Below are 19,819 nucleotides of genomic sequence, written 5' to 3' on the forward strand. Positions count from 1 at the left end.
AGTTTGCCACTGTGTTGACTTGCTTGCCTGACCATCTCTGTGTAATAAACCTGCATTTGAATCTGCACTTCTTTGTCAGCGTCCCCTCCACGTTACAGTTCCATTTCATTTAAGATTTGAAACTGAATCATTTCATACAACTTAAACCTCTACATGTTTTAAAGTAATACTTTTCAATAAAATGTAATGTTATAGTTGTGAGAATTTTAATCAGTTGTATCTCGTTTGATGTTTTTTCCAAACTTTTTTGATCCAAAATAAAACTGTTAAATTACGACCAAGAGCATGTCTTGGCATTTTATTAAAGGCGTTTAATTGTAAAAAAAAAAATTAAATAACATTGTTTTTTCTTGAACTTTTAGTGCAGTCACTTTATTGATGGTGTTCGATCATAATAATCTAGGAAAAGTCAGTAAAATAACAGTGTTTCTCTGTAAAACTCTTATTGTGTTACTTTATTAAATGGATTTGATCGTAAGAATCTTGGAAAAGTCTGTAAAATAACAGCGTCTTTCTGTAAATATTTTTATGAAAATATCTGTAGATTTATTATTTTTTGCACTTTATTTAAACAAAGAAATTTTACCGTAATTTTATGGTTTTTGAATGGCAGCTGTAGCTGCCAGTCATTTGACCTTTTTTTTACGATTTTATTTTTTACAGTGTAACTCTAATTTAGGCTAGATTATTATTTAATTTACCAAACCAACACAATTTCACGGCAACTTGTGTTTTGGCGCTGAAGCATATGACTATAGCAGACTTGTTTTGAAGCACTTCACTTTAAAGGTTATTCGTTATTCTTTTTTATCTAGTAGTTAACTGACCAATGGAAAATACATAAACAAATTTTAGCTAACAAAATTTATTTAAAAAAAATTTTTTTTTTTCCAAGAAACATATGAATTATATTTTCTAGCTAAATTATTAACTGTGCGGGGATAATTTGTTCTGTTCTGTGGAAAATAAGGATTTAATTAATTATTCTGCTTCACACTGCTTCACAGTTGCTGATGTTCTTTCATTTTATGTTCAGGCAAGGGAATAGCAACATTAGCAGAAAAGTATACATTTAGATTTCAAATAAAATATATTAATATTAAAAAGGAAACATAAAAGTTTATCAGAAAACTTTAAAGACACCATGACTCTTCATTTAATAAACACTTTTTTCGCGACACTCACTCTGACAATTTTAAGTTTTTAAGTCATAAGTCTTAAGTTTACATAAAACTTGCAGAAAAAAAAAATAGAACAAAATCTATTTCAAATTGCATGTTGCATTTAGTAGGCCTACTGGCCTAAATAAACTTTTGCATCACAAACAAATTTATAATCATTACTTTTGCTGGTGCAAATTTTACCAGGCTATACATATATAATTCTGCATCTTTTTTTAGGTGTGGCTACGCCCCAGTTAAAAAGGAATCATAAATTTGATCCTATTTTAACGAATGCCTTTAAATAATGTAGTAAGTTGTCTGCAAGCATCAGGGTTTATTGAAATTAAAATAAGATAGAAAAACAAATTTAATTTGAGATAAAAAATATTGTTATAGTAATATTTGTGACTGCTTTGAAATAATGATCGTAGACGTCACAGGATGACAGATCGTGTAGTCTGGCACATTTATGACAAGTAAAGATTTTTATCAAGAAAAAAATCGCATGTTCTCCTGTGATCTGATGGTGGCTTAGTAATGTGGCATAGTTCATAACAATCAATACCATGTCTGCTACACCTCACTGCACCATGGCAAATGCATGTTTAATTTTCCCCCTTCTTCATGACCAATTCCCTCACGTGGATGAACTGTGTAATATGAGCTCATGATTTCTAGGTTATATCAGTGGCTGCTGTTAATGCACAGGCCAGGTAATCAAAAAATAGGCTTCATATTTAATTATGGGTGGGTAACAGACGGATAAGATCAATCATTGGTTCTGCAAATTTTAACTACCTTTTCTAGAATATTAAAGGGCTTTAAGCTATTTATTTATATCTCCATTCTCACACAGAGTTTCTAAGTTCTCTGTTCTTTCAACAGAGTTTGTTTTGCCAACACATTCTGCCGAGGTAATGGGCTCAGTGCTGCAAATACATTGCAAAGCATCTCCTGCTTATTCAGATTTGTCATTAATAGTGAAAACTATTATAGGCTTTATTATAGGCTTCTCTGAAACTATGAATGTTTCACTTTCATTTTATTCAGGCTAGTTCAATAATTTATTTAACAAACCAACACAATCTCACTGCAATTCTTGTTTTGGCATAGCAGACTTGTTTTGAAGCACATCATCTCAAGTGTTATTAATTATCCTTGTTTATTGATAACTGATCAACGAAAGATACATTAAAAATAAATAAAAAATTATAGCAAACGAAGTTAGTTTCAAAAATATATTTTTTCCAAGAAAAAATTCACAAATTATATTTTTGTTTGTACCCCTCCACTAATTATACTTATAATTTAGAAAAATAAGGATTTAATGAATGCTCCACTGTAATTGTATCACAAATCTCAGTTTTATATTTGTAAACAATTTAATAAGTTATTATTTTTAAGATTATGTCTTTAGCATCTGATTTTTCCTTGCTGCTGCATGCTTTCATTTCTCAGTCTCTCGATCACAGCGAGGGAGTGTTTATGAAGAAACCCATGGCAGGAAAATATACATTTAGAGTTCAAAGAAAATATCTTAGTATTTAAAAGCAGTAGGCAGAAAAGAGACTCTGCCTGCATCAGAAAAACTGGGTGAGCCACGTGTATTGTCAAAATATTATGAAATGAAACGTGCCCCTCGATCATTCACAGAATACTTATTTTCAGATAGCACACACAATCTAAAATCTTTCTCTGTATCCCGGAGGTTTTTAACTTAACTGAATGCATTCATTTACTGGATCCTTGGACTGAAAAGTTTACAGGGGTTCACTGGTTTGAAAATATGTCTGATCGTAAAACCTGCTTCTTTTTTTCTAAGGTATTTTCGTTGTTATATACTGATTCAAATTACTAAGTTGTGGGAGACGGAGTGGGCGCAGACACTAATTGAAAGTGTCAAATTATTCTTTAAATGTATTTTATAACTATAAAATTTAATTACTAAACAAATTGAAGCATTAAGAGTTTGCCAAGAAATGTCCCACTTTACCACGGTAAAATAATGCTCCTACTTACGCAATACTATACATAACCATGGAAATATATGTACGCACATTAACAACAAAGTTGTGAATTTTTAAAGTAAAGACAATAAACAAGATGCGCTTTCTACAGTCTCATGCAGCCTCCGTGAAATATAACGCATCACAGTAATGAACTGAAATCCATAGAAACCTTTAAATGTAGCCTATGCAGCGTCGGCAATCTTAATTTTTTCAGCCACTGACTGCACTATTATATTAACAAGAAATTAAGATGCTATATATTTATATTTATATATATATATATATATATATATATATATATATATATATATATATATATATATATATATATATATATATATACTTCCTCTTTGATTCCCGGAGGCATAAATCGGGTTAAAACTCCAGTAGTTGAGCCCGGCTTTAAATACAAGATTAAAAAAAGCTATTCTCCCTCGTTAGATAAGCGGTTGAAAGTGGATAAAATAAACACATTTAAATGCAAGGTGTGAACGAAAATTGTTCCTTATTTGAAGGAAATGTAAAAATAAATAAAGTGTTTTTTTTTTATTAATGTAACGAGCTTATTTTCAACATTTTATTTCGTATGACATTTTCAGGCAATATGCAAATATTGCATATTTTGTTTGCACAACCATATATAATATACATGTCAACAAGGTTACTGATCTTCTGTACAATACATAAAATGAAAATTTGAGTTTATTTCTTATTTTGTGATTTGTGCAATTGTATTCATGGAAGGTGTGTTATTATTACTTATTATTGAGAGAAAGAATCAAGAAAAAGTTTGCAACTTCAAAAACATTTTCTTCATGACTTTACTGAAATATTGTACACAAATTTCATTGTCACTGGTGCTCAGTTTTGCTACAATAATGCTAAATACAATTGATGTACTTTACACACACACACACACACACACACACACACACACACACACACACACACATATACACACACACACGCGTGTGCGCGCACACACACACAAATAGTACATTTTATTATGCACATCTTAAAAATATATATTTTTTCTCTAATGAAAATTGCATATGTTGAAACAGAACACAAATAGATAAACATATTTAATATTCTAAAGTTTTTCTTGAGAAAATTGTTTGTCTATATATCGAATTCAGCCTATAATTGTTCTCTCTGTGTATGTTTGAGTGTACTGCTTGTACAGAAGTAATATATGTAAAATTAGGAAATTATGACAGATTGTGGTGTTTAATTTGTCATATATACTGGAATACCTAAATTTTGTTATTATGCACATCTGAAATAAAATGCATTTTTACTCTAATGAAAAATACATGTTGAATTAGAACACAAATAGACAAATGTATTTAATATTCTACAGTTTGAGTAAATGGTTTTGACTTTTGCAGCCTAATGTAAATGTTCTCTCTGTGTGTTTAAGTGTACTGCGTGCATAGAAGTTTTGAATGAATTTATGCTCTCAACGAATGTTTACTGCTGTATATTTGTATAAAAAAAAAATAAAAATTATGACAGATTGTGGTGTGTTTTGTCATATATACAGATTAAATTATAGTTTGTATCCTTTAAAAACTGTATTATGTAATATTTATTCACGTTGAAAAGGTTGTTTAAGCATTCATTTCGACGTTAAATCATTTGGATAGATTATATGTTGAATATATGTGGATTCTATGCTGTTCCAATTGACTTAAAATCAACATCATTTCAACGTTAGATAGACAAACCAATTAAGTCGATTATCTGTTGAAAATGTGTGGATTCTATAACGTCGTATCGATCGACTGAAAGTCAACATCGATTCAACGTTGGGTAAGTAACCAATTGCGTCGATTTCAGGTTAGATTTGAATGGAGTGCCTGACGTCGTTTCAACATTACCCCAATGAGCAAAACGATGCTGAATCAACGTCGGTGATCAACGTGGATTCGATATCAAAAGAAACGTTGATTTTAGGTTGAAATTATGTCATTTTGCTATCTGGGTCTCTTTCTCATTCGCATAGCAATATCCGTGATATTGCTAGACAGCCTGCTCCCGTCCCAAATTAAACCCGTTACCAACCGCTCCCGCGATTTATTCGGAAATTTATTTCCGCGCCTTTAAAAATGCCTTAACTGTTTCAGTATTAGTGTATATTATTAATTACCTCCGAGCAGGGGCGGACTGGGACTAAAAATCAGCCCTGGCACTGTAGCCACACCAGCCCACATTACCAACACAGCCCCATCCACAGACACGCACATTCACTACTTATATTGGTGTACAGATGGTGAAATAATGTAAGCAGTAACATATTTTACACAGCGGATGTCCTCCAAGTTTTAACCCATCATTGGGAAACCCCTATACACACACATACACATACATGCACTACGGACAATTAGGCCTACCCAATTCACCTTTAGCACATGTGTTTGGACTTGTGAGGGAAACCGGAAGGAAACCCATGTGAACATGCAAACTCCACACAGAAACTTTCGAGATTATTTCAGTGAATTTAATGCATTTGGCAGCGTCTGTATTTAGAGCAATTTTTGGCTTTCTCAGGGCTTTTCGGCACCGCCTTTTCTTTTTTTTTTAACGGTCCATCTCTGACAATTAGCTTGTGTTGCACTTACTGTTTGTTTGACATTCTTGCCAGATTTTGATTACGTCCATGTAACCTCTGATTGGGTCGGCCCATCTCGAAAACAGTGGGCCTTTGCCGATTGGGCCAATGCTTAACATTTAGTATTATTATTACTATCATCATCATCATCATCATCATATTATTCACATCTTACAAGAAATAAAAGCTGCCTGCATGTAAAAACAATACATATATGTATAAAAAAAAACGTTATTTAAAAAATAGCATAACGGCCCACATTTAAAAAATGGTCCGGCCCTTCTGGCATTTGCCAGAATTGCCAGGTGGCCAGTCCGCCCCTGCCTCCGAGCGTCTGGAGCGTGTCAAGATTTCTGCGTCTGGCTTCAAACGCCCCCACGTGTTCATTGTTTGTCAATTGTATTCTGAGGCGCAAGTCCATTAATTATGTAGCTCCCTCCAGCAACAAACGAGCAAGAGTCTTTGGTTTCTACTGACTGGTTTATTTTCATAGCAAGTCTTCAGTTCTCAACATAGAGCAAACCACAAGACATCAGGGGTGTACCAGACGTAAGAACTAAAAAACATACAACAAAGAATTACAACAGTGCATTTCCATATTAAATTAATCCAAATCACCACATTAAGGTCACACATAACAATGGATCACATAATCTTAACTAATACAATTTAACTTTATAAATAGCACCGCTCATAAACAAACAGTTAAATGCACACACCAAACAAACAACAACACCACACTTCAAATCAAACAAAACCAACAAATCATACAAAACAAACATACCTCATTGGCTGGTTACGGAAGGGAGAAACTCAAGAAAAGCATAAGCATTCCTTAGCTTGTTGAATGCTTGGAAGTGAATGCATTTGTCTCTCTACTCAGTGGTGCATCATTTTTATAGTTCCCCCTGAAATTAGCTCCGCCTTAATTAGTTCCTAAGTGAACTGGCATAAGATCTTAAACACATATGACATCTGCTACAAATTAAATAAAAACATCATTGACGCAGCTTCTTCTTCCGCAGTAAATTCTGTTTTTACTGTTGATATTTGGCGCAAGTTAACCAGGAAGTGACGATTGTGTTCTCTTCGACTCTTTGGATAAAAACGCTGCTTTATTTTTAGGCATTATTCCAGTTTTGCACAAATTTATGTAATAGCCTATATTTTGATGAAAACACAGCTATTGCCTACATTTTTGTCACACACAGAACAAAGTCACGTACGAGGCTTATCCTTTTTTTTCATAAATAATTAGCTTAACCTTCCACATGCACTGTTACTAGATTAATGGGTTTATTATTCTGTCTAAAAATTATTTTATTACTGCTTACCTTCTAAATGGTATATAAACCTCTATCACTTGATCAATAAAAAGGCAGACACAAGTGCACTGTTAAATCTATTAAAACTGATAAAAGTGTATAAAAGTTTAGAAAAAAGTATAAACGTCACAAATTACATTACTTATTTTATTATACTTAAATGTTTAAATACTTAAAATTAAAAATTAGGCATTAACTTGAGCAGCTGTTTTCCCACGCTAACTGTCTCTGTTTCACTGATGGTTGCTTCTTTTAAAATATATACACTCATATTTGCTATAACCTTGCATGAGCAGATCAAGTTCAGCCGGAGAAAGAAATGGTGATCTCTTTTTTTAAGATGTTGCCATGGTCACTCGTAATATCTGCGCTCAATTGATAATGCCTTTTTATAGTCACGGTGTGCGCGCTTAACTCTGAGTTGGTCTACTCGAAGTTGATTGACCCAGCTCAGATCAGCTATTCTGAAACCGAAAACTCAGAGTTTTTAATCTCTTGGTAAATCAACTCAGAGTTCAAGTTTAAACTCCGAGTTGTTTAAACTTTGAGTTGTTTGAACCTCCTTTCTGAAACAGGCCCCTGACGTCCATCAGTAAGTTAACTTACTCTTTACTGATCCTTCCTTTAACAAACGCAGATAAAGTATTCTTTGTAGCATGTAGTTTCCAAACGTTTCCAGTAGTTTCCAACTGCTTGGTTATAATGTTGATGTTTCACCTTTGGGTAGACCCTCGATAATATCCATCTGCAGTGTGATTTCAATCTACCGGCATGTTTGTGTGCGTGTGTGTGTGTGTCTGGGTTTCTGCGTCAGAGGGCGGGGCCTCAGGTTTGAAATCTCCCGGGTTTGCGCGTGCACGTGAATAACTTGGTTTCGTTCGTACGTCATGGCAAAACACCTAATGACTCGGTATCAAGGCGACTCGTTTGAAGCACTATGAGTCGACTCTTTTATAAATGAATCAACCGTTTTAAACACTGTATTCTTACAGATTAAAGCCTTAGCTGGATACTTCACTTCACTTAGAGCTGTGTTACACACTACATGGAGGGGAATTTTCAAAAACCCATAATATGGGCTCTTTAAGTAAGTTAACGTAATATTAACCCGGACGCTAACGTTACCAGTGCTAATTTGCTAACGGACTTTTACGAAGACTTACCACTCTTATATAACATAATATTCAACTGAATATTCATCAATTGCCTATAATAAAAGTGTGAGGAACAGTTTTATGTAGTATTTGCTTTGTTTTAGGGACAAAACTTACCTGAAAACAGTCAAAACGGCAGCTTGAGAGAAGTCGTGTTGTGTCTTTCAGGGGCCTGTTTCAGTAAGGAGGTTCAAACAACTCAGAGTTCAAACTTGAACTCTGAGTTGATTTACCGAGAGATTAAAAACTCAGAGTTTTCGGTTTCAGAACAGCTGATCTGAGTTGGGTCAATCAACTTCGAGTAGACCAACTCAGAGTTAAGCGCGCACACCGTGACTTTAAAAAGGCATTATCAATGGAGCGCAGGCATTACGAGTGACTATGGCAATATGTTATAAAAGAGATCACCATTTCTTTCTCCAGCTGAACTTGATGTTCTCATGCAAAGTTATAGCAAATATGAGTGTATATATTTGAAAAGAAGCAACCATCAGTGAAGAGGAGACAGTTAGCGTGGGAAAACAGCTGCTCAAGATAATGCCTAATTTCACTTTTTAAGTATTTAAATATTTAAGTATAATAAAATAAGTAATGTAATTTGTGACGTTTATATTTTTTTCTAAACTTTTTTTTATACATTTATTAGTTTTAAATGATTTAACAGTGCACTTGTGTCTGCCTTTTTTATTGATCAAGTGATAGAGGTTAATATAACATTTAGAAGGTAAGCAGTACTAAAAATAATTTTTAGAAAGAATAATAATCCCATTAATCTAGTTACAGTGCATGTCGAAGATGAATTTAATTTAATTATTTATTAAAAAAGGATAAGCCATTCTAGTACAGTTCTTCTGTCTGTGACAAAAATGCAGGCAATAGCTATTTTCCATCCAAATATATTACATAAATTTATGTGCAAAACTGGAATATTGCATAGAAGATGCGAATAAAATTCCATCCAACGAGTCAAAGAGAAAAAAATGGTCACTTCCTGATTAAACTGGCACCAAATATCAACAGTAAAAACAGAATTTACTGTGGTAGAAGAAGCTTCGTCAATTAATTCTTTATTTAGCCTAATTAATGTACTTGCGCCTCGATGTCAGAAGACAATGCTGAAACACAATGAACACGTGGGGGCGTCTGAAGCCATGAGACGCGGAGACTCTTGACACGCACCAGACGTTCGGAGGTAATTAATAATATACACTAATACTGAAACAGTGAAGGCATTTTAAAATGACTAACACAATATTTAAGACATGTTGCAGTGTGCTCAGCCTGCTGTTTGTCCATTCACACACATTTTCATTATCATATGATCATGATCTTTTTTTTAATGTACATACTGTAATTTGTTCAGTAAAAGTGTTTCCATCGTAGTTTATGCGCACATTTTCTATCGAATAAAAGTTTATCCTACTCAGTTATGCGCATTTTTTATACATATTTTAAAAAGTTATGTGCATCATGACGTTTCTATCAATCGTTTTTATGCACGTATCCAAAATGAGCATTAAAATAGGTGTGCGGAGACGTAAGGCTAAGGCGAGAAATGCCGCTTCATCTTTAAAAAAGGGGAGGAGACAGACAGAAACTCTGAGTTTAGAGAATAAAACCTGCTTTTGACCAGGTTAGATTCACAGAGTAAGTTACCACAGTAACTGACTCTGAGTTAAAATTACCTCTCTTTCAGAAACAGGCTTGACTTACCCTGCTTTCTCGAGTTTAACAAACCTGCCATTTTGAAACGGAAAACCCAGAGTTTCTCTCATTTCAGGGTTAAAATACTCTGAGTTTTCAGTTAACCTCCTTTCTGAAACAGGCCCCAGGTGGTGTTGTGTCGTGTTGTAGCTTCGTTTCCCATAGCAACATCCTCTGCGCTCCAGTGTTGGAATGAGACGCGCGCGCGCACATCAAAGTCATGCAGTATTACATTTATAAACATGATCACTCCATAGACTATTTAAATAATAACCTTGTATTTTATATCTTGAATTTAAAATGTATTTAGCTGTTTTATATACGCTATTATCTTTAAGACGAGCTTTATAGCCTACTAAACTGTTACAAAACAAACACTTTATTTGTGCATTAGATTCACTGTCAGAAATAAATAACCAATAAATATAAATGCAAGTATATATAAAACAAAGATGTCACTCTGTAAAAAGGTGTTTATTTTAATTAAACAGCCGAAATGCAGAACATAGTTGATTTTTACACAGGGAAAAATGTATTAGAAAAAGCCACAATAAAAAAAGCAAACAGCAGTTAACACCAGAAAAAAACACGTTTTCATTATTAAAGTATAACAATAAAACTTTTTATATTTTAATGAATTGAAATCATGTGTTGTAGGCATTTTGGTCAGTTTTACTGCATTAATGTGGGCTATTTAAAGCTGGACCAACCGACGCAGTAGACATGATGCATGGTGCGTTTGTCTAATTTATTATGCACGCAAAAACTTACTTTTAAACCAAATATGTTGCCGGATTCTTTCATGGGCATGCTTATGAAGTGCTTCGTCGGCCTCTGGTCGTTAACCGATGCAGAGCCGACGTTTGTTGAGCTGGAACGATAGAACACACGACCGAATGATCATGCGTATGTTTGGCCGATCATATATAGATGTTAGAATTAAAGAGGCCGACGTCGGCCGAAGGTCAACGTTGTGTGCTGTCTGGGAAAACTATCAGCTCTCCTCAGAAATAGTCTCCTCTTCGTTTCAAACAATCTTTTAAAACTCTCTTCAGCAGATTACAACTTTTGACGATGCACTTTCAGTTTTCTTTTTGCAAACGAGCCGCGTGCTCGGCCTAAACTGTAGCAGCTGTGCTGCAGAGGGCAGGTGCAATCGAGTGATGATTGACAGCTCTCTGAGCCACTAAAACGGGAATAATATTGCAGTCGACCAATAAGATCAAAATTCATGCAGCAATTGGCTCGTTTCTCTGTCAGTCAACCTTCTGGGAAGAAGGAAGTAGCTTCTGAATGAGCAGTGACTGAGAAATGCTGAAGGCCAAAACACTCGGCTTTGTTTTGATTTTAGTAACTATAACTTTGGCTTTTTATTCAGTTTGTGGTCTCGTTTTATCTGTAACACTGTAAGCTATGACATAAACTTGCCTTTTACTGCAAAAACTGCGTTTTTACGTGTGAGTACCATAAAACAGTGTAAATAATAGGTCTCCGGCAGAAATGGTGACATAAACAAATGAATAACCATCCATAATTCAACACTATTGTGTCGGTGGACTAAATGTGTTCGATGGGATGTTTTTCTGTGGACTCTTACCTTTCAAAATAAACCGTGATGTACAGCAATGAATGCGTGTGTGTGTTGGTATTACATGATATGTACGCCATATCTAATAAGCGTTTTCTGCTAAACTTACACAAATTTAGCAAATACATTCTTTATAAGCTTTCCACTGAAAAACAACTAGCTGCAATGGGTGCTTAGGGGATGTAGCTTTAAACTGATGTAGAGTTTTTCAAGATTACTCCTGTCTCTTTTGGTGTAATCTGTTCATAAACATGGACATATGGAAAAACAGCGCCTCAATGCGACCTCGTTGGGGCGCTGTGGAAGGGGTTAAAACTATTATGATTAGAAATGTGTTGAAAAAAATCTTCTCTAAGTTTTTCTCACCAAAAATAGAAACAGGGGGGCGAATAATTCTGACTTAAACTGTATATAAAAAGGTGTATATACATATATATATATATATATATATACATATATATATATATATATATATATATATATATATATATATATATATAAAATGGTGCTTTATAAAGGGAATTTTAAACAGTAATACAAAATAATTTATGTGACAATACAATCAAATTTTCATTTTAAATGAGGTCACACACACACACACACACACACACACACACACACACACACACACACACACACACACACACAGAGAAGAGACTCCAAAAAGTCTCACTAATACTGACATCTCTCCTCAGTCTATCAGACTTAAACACAGTTTTACTGATGATCCATACTCAACCCAAAACCCAGGATAGAGCGGCTCAGTGAATGTGGTCTGGACTGAGTGGATGAGGCTCATTGTGTCTCTATAGATGTTGTAGAAGCTCAGAGTTCCTGCACTGTGATCCACAAACACTCCTATTCTACGACTGATCCGCTTTACTGGGAGACGAGTCTGTGTGCTATTGTGTGTAAATAAGAAACTAAAAGAAGAGCAGAACAAACTCCAGGACTGAGCATTATGTCCAAACGAACTGTCTTTACTGTTTTCCTTTCTGCTGATGCTCTTATATGACACTGATATTTCTACATCTCCACTACAGTCAATCTCCCAGTAACAGCGTCCACACACACTCTCTCTGCACAACACCTGAAACACATCATCAAATCTGTCTTGATGATCAGGATATGGCTGTTTCTCTCTCACACAGTTTACCTTCGCCACATGTGTTACACTTTTGTTCTCCTCAGACAAAATTAGCTCAGTATTTGCTGTGTTTGGATCCAGTGTAAGAAAACAGGCATCTAAACACAAGAAGAGACACATTTATAACACAACATCCCCTTACTAAAGCTGTGTGTTTGTGTAAGTGAAAGAGAGAGAGTGTGTAGACATACATTTGTGCAGTCCTGCTGTAATCCTCTGCTCTCCTCCATGATCAAGACTGTAAACACACACAGATTGCCATTCAGTCAGTAAAGAAACACTGAACACACTTTATTTTCAGCAGATCTGCAGTCAGAATGATTCGGATCAAACATCACTCATTATGCAGATTCATTACAATAAGACATTTACAGTGTCCGCTGAATGCTGGATTCTGATTGGTTGATGAAGAATGGATTATATGAATGCATTAATTAATTAATGCATTAAAACAACATTGGTGTGTTTGTAGCTGTAAAATCAGCTTTTTATTGAGACATGGAAGTTTTAGATCAGATGTGAAAGTAGAAAACAGAATCTATATGCATATAGATTATATTTATTAAAATGATTTTACAAATCAAAAATAAAACTTAATGAAACATAATCAATAAAATTATATTTAATATTATAAGTAAAGGTATATAACTTTAAATTCACATTTTAATTTTCTATTAAATTAATAATTTTGAGCTGAAAGTATGTGAAAAAAAAATTATGTATGTGATTTCTGCAGATGTAATTGTTGTAAGTGTAACTAGTTGTCTTTGTCTCGATGTATTTGTAACAACAGTGTTTATCTGCAGGTTAAGTCATATATAAGACTTCTTAAGATTATATGAACGGAATTTCAGTTCCCCTTCGTGGGGAACTTCAGCACTATAAGTGGATTTGATGTTCTAAATCCACGTATGGGAGATTCGGTTCAGAAGCAACTTGTCTGAAAGAGTATTGAACGGGCCAATGAAGCAATGAATTGGCAGCGTAAACTTGCGCCTCTTGCTGTCTACAGCCACATCGAGCGAACGAGTGTCTCCCGGTCCAGAGCGAGTCCACGAAGCGGCAAATGGTCGAGCTGGGTTTTCTCCCTTGCCTGGCGTCCCTTTGGGTCCAGTCCTCCAGAGCGGTGCGTATTGTTGCAGTTTTTCTAAAAGAGCAACACAGTCGTGCAGCACGTCCTTTTCAGGATGGCGCTCCGACTGTGCGTTTCTGGTTGCGGGGGTTTCCTGGCTCCGAATGATGGGCACGATCACTGCATTACATGTTTGGGGGTCCAGCATGGTAATGTGGTGCTCGCAGGCTGTTCATGTCGTCGCTGCGATGCCATGACCGTCGCGCGGTTGAGATCGCGGCTAGCTTTTGTAAGAGAGCGAGCCACCCCAGTCGCCTCCTGCTCTGCAGCGGGCGCTCGGGCAGATCTGAGGGTTCCAGCGAGAGATAATCCGCCGCCTAAGGGCTCGCGGACCTCTTGCTCCTCCAAGCGCTCCATCCAAGCTTCGGGTACTGGGAGGGATCAGTCTAATCAAATGGTAGCTCTCACGCTTGCTGACACCGGAGATCAGATGTCCCCCGCGGCATTGGAGGGTGGGCTTTCATTGTCCGACGATGATCTGGACCCGCTCGCCCGCTTCTGGCAGGTGAGCGCTGTCAAAACGGATACTGAAACGGACATGTTAGCCGTGCTTTCCCGGGCTGCTTCGGCCATGGGTTGGAGATGGTTTATCCCCCAGCTCCGCAGCCGGACCGACTTGAGGGGCGTTCCCTTCTTCCCGGTGACGCACAGTAGGCTCACGCGGTCTTAAAGAGCACTTTTTTTCTGCTCGTGCTGCATGTCCCTCCACCCTCACCACTCTTGGTGGTGGAGCGGCCAGGGGGTATGTGGCGATTCCTCAGGTTGAGTGCGCGATGGCGGTTAATCCACGCGGCATCTCTTCTTGGCAGGGTCTGCCTCGTTTCCCATCCAAAGCCTGTGAGTTTTCGGCTCTGTCAGAGCTAGAGCTTACAAAGCTACGGACCAGGCTGCATCCGCCTTGCATGCGATAGCCACCTACCAGCGCTACCAAGCGCAGGCGTTGGCTGAGCTGCACGAGGGTGGGTCCAACCCAGGCTTACGAGCTCCGCACCGCCGCCGACTTAGCTCTTTGGACTACTGAGTATGCTGCGTGTGCTTTGGGGAGGACAATGTCCACACTAGTGATCCAGGAGCGCCACCCCTGACTAAAACTTGGCTGGTATGCCCGAAGTCGACAAAGTCCGCTTTCTTGACTCGCCCATATCCCAAGCTGGTCGACGACACTGTCTGCGAATTCACCCAGTAATTCGAGGCAGTGAGAGAGCAGTCTGATCGGATCCGTAAGCCCGCTCCGCCCGCCGTGCCATCCATACCTGCTCCTCGCCGAAGGCGCCTGCCTACGAGAGCTGCACCGTCCTCGCACACGCCTCTGGCGAAGCGAGCGCGTCGAGCACCTCGGAAGCAGGCAGGTCCCCCTGCCTAGAACGCCGCTAAGTCCGGCAATGGACCGCGAAGCGTCCCTGGGACAGGTCATCTGGAGAAGAGGGAACTTGCTCTTCCCCGCTGGAGGGTGGGGCGCCATTTCCAACAGCACCTTTCACTGCCATGAAAGTCTCAGACTGGCAGATTTCGGGCTGCTCCAGATGTGACAGCCCGAAATCTGCCAGTCTGAGACACTGTGCTCTCTAGCTCGCAGGTTCGGTGTGCTCCGCCAGTGGCTCACGAGCACTGCAAGCCCTGCCAGTCTGGGACGCGCCACCTCTCAGCTCGCAGGGTCTACATGCTCCGCTAGCGGCTCACGGGTGCTGGGGGGACGGTCTCCCTTCTCCCAGCTCCCAAGCCCCTTTTCCGGAGTCAGGGTGCGGAGCCAGAGCGAATCGCTCTTCTCTAGCTCTTCTGTGGGACCCTCCCGCTCCCCGGATCAGCACACCCGCTCCGAGCTGCCCCTCCGCGGGTACGTCAGCGATTGCTCTCGAAACGGCCTACCAAGTTCACGAGTGTGCATTTCACCAGGGTCAATCCCCTGTCCGCCCCTGTCTTGCGAGAAGAGATTGCTGCCCTCCTGGCGAAGGGTGCAATCGAGCCGGTCCCTCCAGCCGAGATGGAGAGTGGGTTTTACAGCCTGTACTTCATCGTACCCAAAAAGAGTGGTGGGTCACGGCCAATCCTAGATCTGCTCGTTTTGAACCGCTGCCGTCACAAGCTGTCGTTCAGAATGCTTACGCAGAAGCGCATCCTCCGATGCGTCCGCCCTCAGGATTGGTTTGCAGCCATAGACCTGAAGGATGCGTATTTTCATGTCTCCATTCTTCCACGCCATCGTCAGTTTCTGCGGTTTGCGTTCGAAGGTCGAGCATGGCAGTACAAGGTCCTCCCCTTCGGGCTCGCTCTGTCTCCACGGGTCTTCACCAAACTCGCGGAGGGTGCCCTAGCGCCCCTTCGGCTCGCGTGCATCCGCGTACACCATTATCTCGACGATTGGCTGATTTTAGCCCACTTTCGGGAGTAATTGACTGCGCACAGAGACGAGGTGCTCCGGCATCTTCGCAGATTGGGGTTGCAGGTCAACTGGGAAAAGAGCAAACTCGCCCCGGTGCAAAGGATCTCTTTTCTCGGAATGGAGCTGGACTCGGTCACCATGGCACTGGCTTTAAGATCGAGTTCCAAGACGCGCATGGCATGCGGGCACACACCGAGTCTCTGTTACTGCGCTGTGTCGCCGCACCCTCAGCCCCTGGAACAACCCCTCGTTCCTGCAGGCCGGTGTGCCTCTGGGACAGGCGTCCAGTCGTGTTGTTGTCTCAACAGATGCTTCTAGCACAGGCTGGGGAGCCGTATGTCGCGGGCATGCAGCTGCGGGCCTGTGGGTAGGTGCCCAGCTACATTGGCATATCAATCGCCTAGAGCTGTTGGCAGTGTTCCTTGCTCTCCACCGTTTTTTTCCAGTGCTGGAGCAACAACACGTGCTGGTCAGGACGGACAGTACGGCGGCGGCAGCATATATCAACCGCATGGGGGGTATGCGCTCTCGCCGCATGTCTCAGCTCGCCCGCCGTCTGCTCCTTTGGAGTCACCCGCAGCTGAAGTCAAAGCGCCATTCACATCCCAGGTATGCTCAACCGTGCAGCCGATGCGCTCTCACGGCAGCAGATTCACTCTGGAGAATGGAGACTCCACCCCGAGTCTGTCCAGCTGATATGGGCACGATTCGGGGAGACCCAGATTGATCTGTTTGCTCCCCCGAGAACGCTCATTGCCAGTTGTTTTATTCCCTGACCGAGGGCACTCTCGGCACGGATGCACTGGCCCACAGCATACGCAAGTATGCGTTTCCCCCAGTGAGCCTGATTGCGCAGTTACTGTGCAAGGTCAGGGAGGACGAGGAGCAGGTTCTGTTAGTTGCGCCCCTCTGGCCCAACCGGACCTGGATATCAGAGCTCTTCCTCCTCGCGACGGCCCTCCCATGGCAGATCCCTTTGAGAGAGGACCTACTTCTCAGGGACAAGGCACCATCTGGCACCCTCGTCCCGATCTCTGGAACCTCCACGTGTGGTCCCTAGACGCGAGGAAGACTTAGGTAACCTGCCGCCCAGTGGTTGATACCATCACTCAGGCTAGAGCCCCCTCCACGAGGCGCGCCTACACCCTAAAGTGGAGTCTATTTACTGAATGGTGTGTCTCTCGCAGAGAAGACCCCCGAAACTGCCAGATAAGTGTTTTGCTCTCTTTCCTTCAAGAGAAGCTGGATAGCAGGCTGTCGCCCTCCACTCTCAAGGTTTACGTGGCTACCATCTCCGCTCACCAAGACGCGGTGGCTGGCAGCACCGTGGGAAAGCATAACCTCATTATCCGGTTCCTCAGAGGTGCTAGGCGAATTAATCCACCCCGCCCCCCTCTCATGCCCTCATGGGATCTCTCCCTCATTCTTACAAGCTTGCGTACAGATCCCTTTGAGCCACTCGAATCAGTATCCTTAAGATTTCTGTCCTTGAAGACAGCTCTGCTGGTCGCGTTGGCATCCATCAAGAGGGTCAGGGACCTGGAGGCATTTTCAGTCAGTGACTGGTGCCTAAAATTCGGGCCGGATTACTCTCACGTTATCCTGAGACCCTGCCCAGGTTATGTGCCCAAGGTTCCTACCACACCTTTCAGAGATCAGGTAGTGAGCCTGCAAGCGGAGGAGGCAGACCCAGCCCTTTCTTTGCTTTGTCCAGTTCGCGCTCTGCGTATTTGTCTGGACCGCACTCAGAGTTTTAAATCATCTGAGCAGCTCTTCGTCTGTTATGGGGGTCGGCAGCAGGGAAGTGCTGTATCGAAACAAAGATTATCCCACTGGATTGTGGAAGTCATTACTCTCACTTAATAGAGCCGAGGTGAGCCATGTACCCCGAGAGTGTGTGCGCACTCCACTCAGAGCATCGCATCCTCTTGGGCGCGTGCTCGCGGTGCCTCTCTAACAGACATCTGTAGAGCTGCGGGCTGGGCGACACCCAACATATTTGCAAGGTTTTACAATCTGCGAGTGGAGCCGGTTTCCTCAAGGGTATTAGGTAACCCTTGGTGATTGAGGAAACAACTCGGTGAAGGTGTTGAAACATGCTTGTTGCGCCATTCTCCCTAACACGGAGGTACGCGCGCCTTTCTTTCTGTCAGTAAAGTTCCCCGTCAGGTGAGCCCTGCAGATTCCTCTGAGGCCCCCAGCACTGACTCAGCAGAGGAGTCACTTGCTGGCCCACTATGCTGTAGGTATGCCCACTGGTCAGCCCGCGTTTTGGGTATAGGTGCCCGCTATGCGTGATCCCCACTAGGCGATCCCATATGCTTACTCTGCCACGGTTCAGTCCCCCCTCTCGGGCGGACCCATGTCTTCCCTCTCCGCTTACCACTTTTTATTATGCGTACTCCCCTCCCTAGGGCTAGTCCATATGTACTTTGCCATCATATCTCCCCACTGGGTAGCAGATGGCCTCAGCAGCGTCCTCCCTATCGGGACTGCACGCTTCCCAACGTACTGTCGTATTATTCCTAGAATTATCTAGACGCTTGCGACTTCCCAAAAATATATCTAAATCCGTAAAACTTCTGTTGAAGTAGGATAAGTAAGGGCCAGGGACCATGTTGGAGGACCGCGCCTCTCATGATGTAGGAGCTTTCACGCTTGCTTGACTATCCTCTCATCGGAGGCGTTGGTAAGGTGCAGTCATTATGGCGTTTTCCATAGCTTCTCCCATTCGTGGATTTATAGATCAAATCCACCAATAGCATTGAAGTTCCCCATCTGAAGGGGAATGCTCTGGTTACTAAAGTAACCCTCGTTCCCTGAGGAGGGGAACGGAAATGCTATTTACCATCGCCATAATGACTGTCCCTTAGCTGTTAGTTCAAGTCTCTTCAGCTTAAAAGGATAGCGAGTGCTTGCTCCACCTGTGCTTATATGCGGATATAATAGGTAATGAAGCACACGGGCGCAAGCTTACGCTGCCAATTCATTGGCATTCATTGGCCCGTTCCATACTCTTTCAGACAATTGGCTTTCTGAACCGAAACCTCCCATTGTGGATTTATAGATCAAATCCACCAATAGCATTTCCGTTCCCCTCCTCGGGGAAAGAGGGTTACTTTAGTAACCAGAGCGATTTATTTAGTGCTAAATGCTAAGGATGTTTACTAATAGCCCGGTTGGCCCAGTGGAAAAGAAAAAAATATATAAATTTTGTTATTTCTTAAACATAATAATGGTCATGGAGGGATTTAAAAACATATAATAGTTTGTACTGAATTCAAAACTGGATCGGTAACCAGTACAGGTGTAATGCGCTCTCCTTTTTTTGTGCCTAAGTTTGTGCCTTTAACTTAGCAATAGATCTAAGATAGAAAAATATATTTTTGACAACCGCATTAATTTGGCAATCAAATTTAAGCTTAAAGTCAAAAATAAAACCAAGAATTTTTACAGAGGAATGTATTTTTTCCAGGAGGCCATATCAGATTGTCAGAATCTGAACCTTTTTGACCAAAAACAATAAATTCACACTTCCTCATTCGGTTTAACACTTCACATCAGCCATACAATTAAACAAACCTAAAGGGAGAATTGATCCCC

The 19,819-nt window shown here is 40.6% G+C and overlaps 2 protein-coding genes across 5 annotated transcripts in view; one reads left to right on the forward strand and one right to left on the reverse strand.

Annotated features, from left to right (window-relative positions):
- The window catches only part of zgc:174653, a 954,986-nt gene that overhangs the window by 371,279 nt on the left and 563,888 nt on the right, over positions 1-19,819 (forward strand). The window lies entirely within an intron of this gene.
- Positions 1-19,819, reverse strand: part of LOC108183562 (NLR family CARD domain-containing protein 3-like) — a 163,499-nt gene that overhangs the window by 49,757 nt on the left and 93,923 nt on the right. Inside the window, exons 12-13 of the mRNA XM_073947413.1 lie at positions 12,896-12,942; positions 12,714-12,802 (exon numbers count right to left, since the gene is read on the reverse strand). Coding sequence (XP_073803514.1) covers positions 12,714-12,802; positions 12,896-12,942 — 136 coding nt within the window. The remainder of the gene's footprint in view (positions 1-12,713; positions 12,803-12,895; positions 12,943-19,819) is intronic.

The sequence above is a fragment of the Danio rerio genome, chromosome 4 (assembly GCF_049306965.1).
Source record: "Danio rerio strain Tuebingen ecotype United States chromosome 4, GRCz12tu, whole genome shotgun sequence".
Classification (NCBI taxonomy): domain Eukaryota; kingdom Metazoa; phylum Chordata; class Actinopteri; order Cypriniformes; family Danionidae; genus Danio; species Danio rerio.